This window comes from Carya illinoinensis, chromosome 4 (genome assembly GCF_018687715.1).
Source record: "Carya illinoinensis cultivar Pawnee chromosome 4, C.illinoinensisPawnee_v1, whole genome shotgun sequence".
Taxonomy (NCBI): Eukaryota; Viridiplantae; Streptophyta; class Magnoliopsida; order Fagales; family Juglandaceae; genus Carya; species Carya illinoinensis.
Window position 1 is genome coordinate 31,598,851 of NC_056755.1, and position 9,998 is coordinate 31,608,848.

General features: G+C 34.1%; 1 protein-coding gene and 1 pseudogene across 6 annotated transcripts; both read right to left on the reverse strand.

Annotated features, from left to right (window-relative positions):
* Positions 1 to 1,466: 1,466 nt before the first annotated feature.
* Positions 1,467 to 2,061, reverse strand: LOC122306414 (annotated as a pseudogene).
* Positions 1,910 to 7,972, reverse strand: LOC122307880 (mechanosensitive ion channel protein 10). Of its 6 annotated transcripts, none has more exons than XR_006241846.1 (7): positions 6,174 to 7,972; positions 5,955 to 6,078; positions 5,267 to 5,560; positions 4,983 to 5,185; positions 3,816 to 4,113; positions 2,215 to 2,344; positions 1,910 to 2,057 (listed from the first exon to the last, which is right to left on the reverse strand). XR_006241846.1 is itself a non-coding variant. In XM_043120998.1 (6 exons), the coding sequence occupies exons 1-5, from the start codon at positions 7,658 to 7,660 to the stop codon at positions 3,843 to 3,845; spliced, it is 2,379 nt and encodes a 792-aa protein (XP_042976932.1). In that variant the 5' UTR covers positions 7,661 to 7,972; the 3' UTR covers positions 1,998 to 2,344; positions 3,816 to 3,842. The 6 variants fall into 6 exon arrangements, 4 of the variants coding, with proteins under 4 accessions (XP_042976932.1, XP_042976931.1, XP_042976933.1 ...); XR_006241845.1 differs by having other exon boundaries at positions 1,947 to 2,091; XM_043120998.1 differs by having other exon boundaries at positions 1,998 to 2,344.
* Positions 7,973 to 9,998: the final 2,026 nt, after the last annotated feature.

Sequence of the window (9,998 nt, forward strand, 5' to 3'; positions counted from 1 at the left end):
TGACACCATTTTTTTGTTACAAAAGATAAAATTTAGTGGAAGATGACAATACACATGCAATTTTTTTATTATTAATATTGTTATAATTGATTGAGATAAAGAAGTTTTATATAAAGACTCTTTATTTAAATATATGAAATAGATTTAATTTTACTTGTGCAGGTAAGTGTTGAAAAGAATGTCATGAGTCAAGAATGTCATTACTTTTTTTTTATAAATGTCTCTCCATTAAATTATCATCCAAAATTCTAACTCAAAGTAAAAATAACTCTCTCTTGCTCTTTAAAATATTTCACAGATCTGTTCTCTAACAATAATAATGTTTTCTCCGGCTTTCAGGGAATAAGATATCTTAATTAAATTATCTAAAAATGTAAAAAATAAAATAAAAAATCCGTCATCCTTTTACGAATTACGATTTCATTCATTACAATATTAATTCATAAATGAAGTCACTCTTATGTCATGCTTTCATAAACAAAAAGTTGAAACAAGTAAAAAATGTACATCGAAATTACCGGATGATCAAACCCATGTGCGGTAATTATTTGCAAGCTTCCATGATAATAATTGGGTGATAAAGTGAAAGGAGTGGACATCAATAATATATGTATATATAAAGTCGTTGATCGTGGACAATGATAGACATGATTTTCTTCCATCTATCAATTTTTAATTAGATCATGTAATTATTTAACTTCAATAATTTCAAGTCCTTACAAATTTTTTAATTTCTCCTCCAAGGCAATTGATCTCGATCCCTCTCTCTGTCTCATACGTGGAGTGATAATATTTCATATGTGTCCATTAATCAATAGTTAACCCAAAACCATATTGTACAAATCTTGGAGATATTTGTTTTATATTATATCGAAGGGAATGCTGATGTGACATGCATGTAATTGGCTATAAAATATTTATTTGCTATCCTTGTGCTGTTGCATGCATGGACATTTGTGCTGGTACAGTATTGCATGCGGTGGGGGCGCATGCATAACATTTATGGAAAGCATGTTTTGCATTTTCATTGTGGCAGATATAATTTTTGAGATTTCCATTTTTTTGTTGTTTAATGTCATGAGGCAAGAACTTGAACCCATTTGAGTCGATTGATATTAAAAAAAAAAAAAAAGTACTGAGAAATGATTAATAAATCTTCCATTCACACAAGATATATCACTTTGTTATTGATGGGGTCAATTTTATGATGCCATACGTCCCTGTCACATTACTAAAGCAAATTCATCGATCCCCGCACCACCGTCAGTTGAAATCAAAGCCTTGCACGTCTCTACACACTACTGTTTAGGTCTTGTTAACTTTTACGATTAAAATAAAAGTTTTAAAAATTAAAAAATTTTTATTGTCAAAAATTTTATAAAAATAAATACATATTTTAATTTATTAATTTTCATTTTAAAAAATCTCAAGTTTTTTCTCAAATTTTCATTTCAAAAAATTTAAAATTTCTTCTTAAATAAGTTTCTTTTCCCATTAAGCAAGGCAACTTTGAATATACAACATTAATTTTCGTAAAAATAGAAAAAAGAAAGACAGAAGCATGCAGCTCTTAAAGCTTGAGAGATAAGTCAAGCTTCTTCATCTCTTCTTGATTAGTCCTGTAAAGAGCAACACTATTTGCAGACCAAAATCCACTAAATTCATTATCACGGGCTGGAGAACCATTCATCGTTCTTAGCAATCCAAATCTACCAACGCTGCCTTGCGAAAGCGATCCTACTGCTGTGTGAAAATTTCCAACTACTGGTTGTTGGTCAATGAGGGGTCTTGACCAGCCCTGAGGTTCCCAGAACCCAACCGAAGATGATTTATGAGAAGGCTTTTGGATCATAGAATGCGCCTGAACTCCGAGCGATCTGTTATTGTAATTAGCACCATGAAGAGGAAAAGAAGCCATGCTTGGGTAGTGTCGGTGCCGGTGCTGGCGGAGGGAGTGCCCAAAAGCTTCTGCAGAGGCCAATATGTGTGCTGCTATCTTTTGTCCTCTTTTTGCTAGGTCCTCTCTCTTTTGTGGGCATTTTGGTGGCCTCCTAGTGCTTGTGAAACGTAAAGTCGAAGGGGTCGTTAGAGCTGAAAAAGTTAGCAAATTCCATGGTAGAGTCGGAACTAGAAATAGACCGTTTCGGGTACCAAAAAGTTTAATTTTGGAGGAATGAAAAAAGCGGTGAGCGAGAAAACGTGAGAAATGAATACCGGGTATCGCAGATCCTGATCGATCGTCATGGCTTTTGTAGGTGAGTAATCTTCTGGGTAGTAAAAAGTTCGGACTTTTCGATGGGGTGGAGTGGATCTTGAGGCTTTGGCAGAGAGCTGGGTTCGTGAGCTTCAGAGAGAGAGAGAGAGAGAAAGAGAGAGGTTCAATAAGAAAAAAGTAACTATGCAATAAATAGAAAAAATCAAGTGTGAATTTACTGCTCATTCCTGTAGCAGCGGGATAGACGCTTATTATTATAGAGATATTAGTATAAGTATAACTAGTCTACTATTAATATTTTTTTATATCATATATAATTATATAATTAATTATATACAACTATTATATAAATAATATATATAAATATATTTTTTTTAATTTTCTATTCGGGTCCCTTAGAAATTGGACTGGACCGGACCGGTTACAATTCGATCCGGTCCAAACAGTACCGGTCTGGTCGGTTTATCCGATCCGGACCTTCCGACTCTCAGCCCTATACATCATGTTTTACTTGTTTCTTAATACTTTTTTTGATAGGTAAATAAAACTTTATTACTCAAAGAATAGGCCTAGCCCAGTATATACAAGAAACGACCCTTTTAAGCAGTCACAAGAGAGACAAGAAAATCATGAAGGACCATTATATTGAAATCAACAACTATGGCCCAATTACAAATTGTACTAAAAAATAAAGCCAACAACTCCTCCAGCAGTCACTTCTTGTCTTCAAATGTTCTAGCGTTCCGCTCCTGCCATAAGCACCACATGATGCATAGTGGGATCATTCTCCAAATCGCTGATATCTGGGACAGACCTCCTATGTTGGGCCAGCAGGCCAAGACTGTTACCATGGTCCCTGGCATGGCCCAACCCAACTCTACTCTACTAAGCACCTCATCCCACACGGCCTGTGCATGTTTCTTAATACTAAGGACTATTTTTTATTTTTTTATTTTTTCCATTTCATGTGATTTTTTAAACTTGTTTCTCAATACTAGGTATGCACCTTCTAGGTCTAAAATTCATACCCTTGAGTACAAACAATTTCTATGGACCACATTCCTATTATGAAAAGCCAATAATTTAACCAGTCTGTGTGATGAGAACACATTACACTAACGGGTCCAAGATTTAAACAGGTTAAAAACATGCTGCGTTTGCAAGGATTCCAGAATTCATATGGCACAGAAATTGTTGAGAAAAAATATAAAATAAAATACGAGAAATAAGAACTGAGATGCAACATTAAATCATCAATCTTACTCAAGATAAATTGTCAAAAATGGTGCTCTTTGCAGTAAGTAAAAACCAATGAAACTCTAGGCATCCTCCACATTCGAAGTTACAAACTTACAAGTAAACTCATCCGAAGAATGATTAATCTACCTTTCAGGTTGAGAAATGTTTTTTTTTTTTTTTGATCGGTAAACCTTTCAGGTTGAGAAATGTTAAACCTACCACAAAGGTCTTACAAAATAAGTCGTCAGTTCATGTTATTGGCAATGCATCATCATCAACGTAGAGATTGACAAGTTTTTGAAACTCTTATGCAAGCAATCATGCGCATAAAGTTGATAAAATCAGAGAAGAACAGACGTACTTGCAGCAGAGGAATATTGAAGAGAGGTCACCGCACAGGTTGAAATGCTGGGGCCGCTGACCCAACATATCTGAGATGTACTTCTTGAGGCAGCAAATGATATTTAATACCAAGGTCTTCAAAAAATTTCTTCAGCTCTAAGACAAGTTCAGATCTCCGGCTATTCCTATCACCATAGTTCTGAAAGTTTATGGTGTGCGTAATGTAGAGAGCCATTTTCATCTTGTTTACCTCCTCAATCTCCTTAACCACCAGATTGTGGCCAGCACGCCAGAGTTGAGGTTTACTCTCCAAGTACCTAATTTTTTTCAAACAAATCCATCTCTATTCAAGGAGGTATTTTATAATCCCAAAAAATGGAAGCAAAGGGAACATGACAGATATCGAGTTGTACTATATGTATCAGAAAACCAATACTACATTGTAATGTTTGGTATGATGTATCCATCTCTGCTTTCAGATTTAACTGTTGTTTGAATACATCAGAAACATCAAGATGAGCACCCCCTCGAAAAATAAAAAAGAAATGCAATACATAGACGGTAAAACGAGAAGAAACAATTAAAAAAAAATTAGTTGCAGCCAAAAGTAACCAATTTTCGGAGATTGCAGACCCAAGAGTACCCACCTATGCATGCTTTAATACCAATGTTACCACTGACTGGATTGAGAAAACCAAGCAACCAACTCTAAATCGGACTGCAATTGAATATTACCATCCACGAAATCAACTAGGATGAAACTGTTAAAAAATGGTGGAATTTTAAGGAATCCATCTGACCTTCAGAGTTCCATTCAGCAGTATGGTGTTTTTGCATTGTGAAGATACCAATACACACGCACATATATCTATAGTGGTATTTTTTTTTTTTTTATCAATAAATATTTGTAAGCTTAAGGGGCTTCAACTTATTTTTTGTTTTTTGCTTTTTTTGTTTTTTAATATTTATTACAAGTAAAAAAAGTTTTGATTAATTATAATTTAAACCTGGTTCAACTGATTGATTAAACCAAGAAAAGTTCTGATAACTATGCTTGATAATTGAAGAGAAATATCTAATCTGCAATCTCAATTCAAACATATGAGTTGCCGACTTCTACTAATCCATATATAGAAGAATCAATTATGGTAATGCAGCATACTTAAATATAATTGGAGTAACATACGCTTTTATTCTTTCTTTTAGGGCTCCAATAACCTGAACTGAAGTAGAAACATCAATAGCAAATTCAACAGAATCACTCATTTCTGGGCTCCTGTAAAAGTTGCTGATGGGTTTGGTAGCCAGAACTGGATTTGGATAGAATATTTTCTCATTGTCATATCTCAAGAAGACTGTTGTCAAAATGTTCATCTCTTCAACAACCATCTGTGAGGTATAGATGTGTCATGTAAAGTGACTTACAAAGATCTAACAGAATGTAATTTGTTCCCAGGATTAGGGAGTTACCTGTACTCCATCAACAACACAACGGTCCCCTACATCAAAGGGGTGCATAACAAATACAAATATGATGGCTTCAAACACAGTCTTGGCAGTGTTACCAAACATAAATGCAACAAGTAGAAGTTGAGATGATATGAGGAGAAGTACTTGAGTTGTTAAAAATCCCATCAAAAGCAACCATACAATAAGGGTCACAACAACCACAATCACTGAAACAAGTTTGTTCAGCTCATCTATGGCAGTTTTAGTGTCATTCAAGGAATGTGCCAATGATTTGCGCTCTTTGTAAACATTCATCTGCAAACAAGAATGATATAATAAGAGCCAAGATTTGAAATTCTCCCCACAAGAGTTTCATTTCGATTACTGTGTAATGGAATTTTAAAAAAATTGACTTATACAAGCTTTAAGACATAAGTAGTGCGAGTCATGTAGAAGGGTAGGTTCTGAGAGTTACAACCATAAGTATCTGAGAACTTGATGGACAAAGAACACTTACGTTTGCATTGAGGAGCTACATAATAAGACTGTTTGGCATATTCAAAATCATTCTGAATTTCCATTTGTATAGAAATAATGTTGGCATGCAAATAATCATCATGACATGTACGAGAAGAAATTCACAATCTGAAACATTATTAGGAAGTACCCAAAGGGGGGGATAAAGAAAACAAAGTGGCGTTGATCTTACCAACCAGTTCTTTAAATATTTTCTTTTGATCTTTCCAGTTTCTGCTGCTCCTTGGATGAGTGGAAGCACATTATCCACCTCCTCCATTTTCATGAATCGCAAGAGGTCCTCCTCATCAATGTACCTGTAGTAGTAGTTTTGAAAGTGAAAATAAGGAGACAATCAGAAAAAACAATACACTGGAAAATTGTAGGAGCCTTCAAAAGATGATATTCTCACTTGCTTCCAAGCTTTGCCACATTATTGAAAATCCGATAAGCAGCAGCCTTTGCTTCCCACTCGCTTGTAATTTCCTCATCTTTCTGCTCACACTCATCATCATCAAGACTTTCAAGTGTGTTTGAGATAGTCGACAGTCCAGAAGTCCGTATGACATTAATCAACCCTTTCATAGTCCAAGCAGAAACTTTATCTTGCTTCATTTTTTTTAGCTTGTCTACATCAATCACCTCTTCTTTCCCCCCTTCTTTTCCCTCATCCTTTTCTTTCTTCAAATTCCGGAAACTCAAATGCCCGGTGCTTGATGAGCGCCCAACTCTTTCTGCCATCTCCATCAACGGAGGCCCCGAAAGGGTCCTAAGAACATATTGATGAAATATCGATTCTTGAATCCGGTCAAAGAATCTTGTGCTTTGAAAAGAAATAGCCAGTAACTTCACCAACAGATTCTTCACAAGCCATATACCTGCACCAATGAGGCAAGCAGCAAGAGCCCTTGTAATATAATTCAGAGCCCGAGAAGTTTCTTTGGATCTCTTTACCCCCCTGAACAGCGAAACCCATGCAAGTAGAACCAAACTCAACCAAATAAAAACCTGAACATTCCTCTTCAATCCGTACACAAAATACAAAACCTTCTTTTTAAACAAGAAGTTCTTTTCAATCAAGAAAACCAAAACATTAATGAGCCATCCAGTCAACAATCCACCACAGAAGACTACCAAGAATAGCACACCCCATTTCCACAGTTCCAGACCCCAAAGCGCCCGGTTTTGCAATCTATGAACAGTTAAGCTAGCAATCAAAAACCCCATGATACACACAAATGCCACCCACTCAACCAAAACCGTCATTTTCAGCTTCTTACCGTTTTTCTCGCCCACTTTGAGATTGGCCGACTTGTACACTTCCTCATCATCTTCCTCCTTCGCTCCTGGAGATCCGATCAACGGAGTTTTAGGTGTGACCGGTGATGATTTCAAGTTATCCCGTGGAGTAGTAACACTGACTTTATGAATTGGGGACACGACATTCGGCGAGTTCCGATTGGAAGAGCTTGCATCCGCCTTCCTCGCAGCCAAATAGGTATCTCCAGCATACGCTGGTTCCACCAATCTCGACTTGGGCTTGGAGAACGCCGACCGCGCGAGCGATTTCCTTTGAGTTAAGGCCTCCGATGGGATCTTTGGAGGCTTATTGAGATTCGGACTTGGGCTAGGAGAAGACGAACTTGCAAATGCGGACATCTGAGCTCTGGTTTTGAGTTCTTCGAGCCCTGTTAGCTCAAGATTTGAATCTCTAACCCACTTCGGCGAAGACCCGAGTTGGGAATTATTTGAAAAAGAGTAAGAACTGCTTTCGACAATTGCAGGACCTTGAGAATCTCTGCTTTCTTTGTTTGCGACAAAAGCTTCGTCGCTACCCAGAATCTTCACTACGACTTCGTTTGATCCTTTCTTCTCTGCAACGCCTTTCCCTCCTTCCATGTCGATACCTTTCCCTGGCACTAGGCACAAAGTTTTGGAATTACCATCACTCAGGCTTCAACTTTCCAGACCTTTTCCCAGAAACTAAAAGAAATTTTCCCGTTAATGGAACAGAAACAAGACGACGAAGAAGGGGTTCGAATCCAGGACAAGAGCATAATAATGGGCCGTTTGGCTAACAGGAGAATTAGGGTACAAAAAAGGAGCAAACCATTCTACAAGACATACTGCGCGATTATCGATGAGTAAAGAGACAAACATGGTAAGCACACTCAGCAGTGTCAGCAAAGCGTTGGTTCCAGAAAGAAGCCGTGTTTATTTGAATTTTTATAAGACGAAAATGCTAGAGATACGGGTCCATATACACAGATGGAGCACTCTCAATGTATTATGTAAACTTCAAATTTTTGTAAAATTTAAAAAATAAAAAAAAAAAATAGTTCAAAATAGCCATCCAATCCAATGATTATGTATTTTATTTCTAACATACAATTTGCTACAGTACCTATTCACATTTATAAAATACTGTTCACACATATATAAATATTCAATTCATTTTTCTTTCTACATTTTACTCTTTATTTATTTATCTATTTTCTACTTTTTACTTTATTTAAAATGAATAAAATAAATTAAAAAATATAATATTTAAATAATATAAAGAAAAAATAGATAAATTGATGTATGATATATTGTAAAAATCAATATATAAAATAAAAAAATAAATTTTAGTGATATATTTTAAATGATAAGATGAAAAATCTGTTGGGAGTGCTCTAATGGGATAGGTTACTATCTTATTAGAACACTCCCAATGGTTGTTGTAAAATATATTTTCCTTCAAAATAAAAAGAAATGTTCTTAAAATGCTACTCCACTAAATTTTGTATTTTAAAAATATTATATATTTTGCTACAGTGATCCCTCTACATGTAGAGGGATCATGTTCATCAAATGTAAACATTTTTAATTACTTTCGCTTTCCTCCTCATGTGATTTTCCATTTCCTTCTCATGTGTAAACATTTTTAAAAATATTTGAAATGAAAAATAAAAAATAAAAAATATAATATTTAAATTATATGAAGAAAAAATAGATAAACTGAAGTGTGGTATATTGTAAAAATTAATATATAAAATAGAAAAAGTGAGTTTTGATGATACATTTTGAAAGATAAGATAGAGAAGTCATTGTGAGTGCTCTTATTAGAGCAATCTCATTAGATTATGTATATCCAAAAATAAGTATACTTTTTAACTATAGGATAAAAAAATTCGCTTGCAATGGATTAGCCATTAGCAAATTTTATAACTTTTAGCTACAGAAATTGTAAAGAAAATATCAAATTTGATATCGACTGTACTTATACCAAATACTTATTTTATTATTTTTTTATAACACTCTCTCTTCTCTTCATCTACATCCACAAACTTCCAAGTTTCTTTAAAATAAATAGTAAAATGTGATAAAATAAAATAAATTAATAATTAAAATATAATAAATTAAATTAAATTAATAATTAAAAAATTAAATATTTTTTATATTATTAATTACTCATTACTATATAACAAATAAATAGATATCCAATGTGGAGATTTGATGTGAATAGCTAAAGTCAAATTCATTTTATATTATTTTATTGTTATATAATAAAAAAATAGTTATTCTAATGTAGAGACTTTTGTAAATGGAATAGGCAAAATCTAAATTCATCTTATATTCATCAAAATTGTCATTTACATATACATAATCTATTAACAATGCTCTCCTTTATTATTAGAATTTTTTTATTTTTTAATTATTTTCTTTTAAATATTTTTTTAACATCCTTAACTATTAAAAAAAATATAATTTTACTAATAGTCACTTCCTTAACTATTAAATAAAATTAAAAATTAAAAAAAAATTAAATATAAAAAAAGTAATAAATGAGTAGTAACCCTATTATTTTCCAATCTTACTACACCACCTCCCACTTGTACAGAAAAAGATAGATCCACCGTGGTTGATGCGGACCGACCACCTAAGTCTAAAACCGACTGAAAACTGGTTGATCGGCGATATAAAATTAAAAAATCCGACACCGACCAATTTGATTTAATCAAATTTAAACCATTGAATCGGCCTATTATATATATATATATATATATATATATATAGTTAATGACTAAACGGGGTGTACCTCGCTCAATCTCAGCATTTTTCTGAACATAAAAAGCTGCACACGACCAGGGTGACTTACTATGCCTGATGATATTCTTAGCAAGAAGATCCTGGATTTCATTTTTGCAAAACTCCAAAGTTTCTCTATTAATTTGAATAGGTCTTGCTTTGGTTG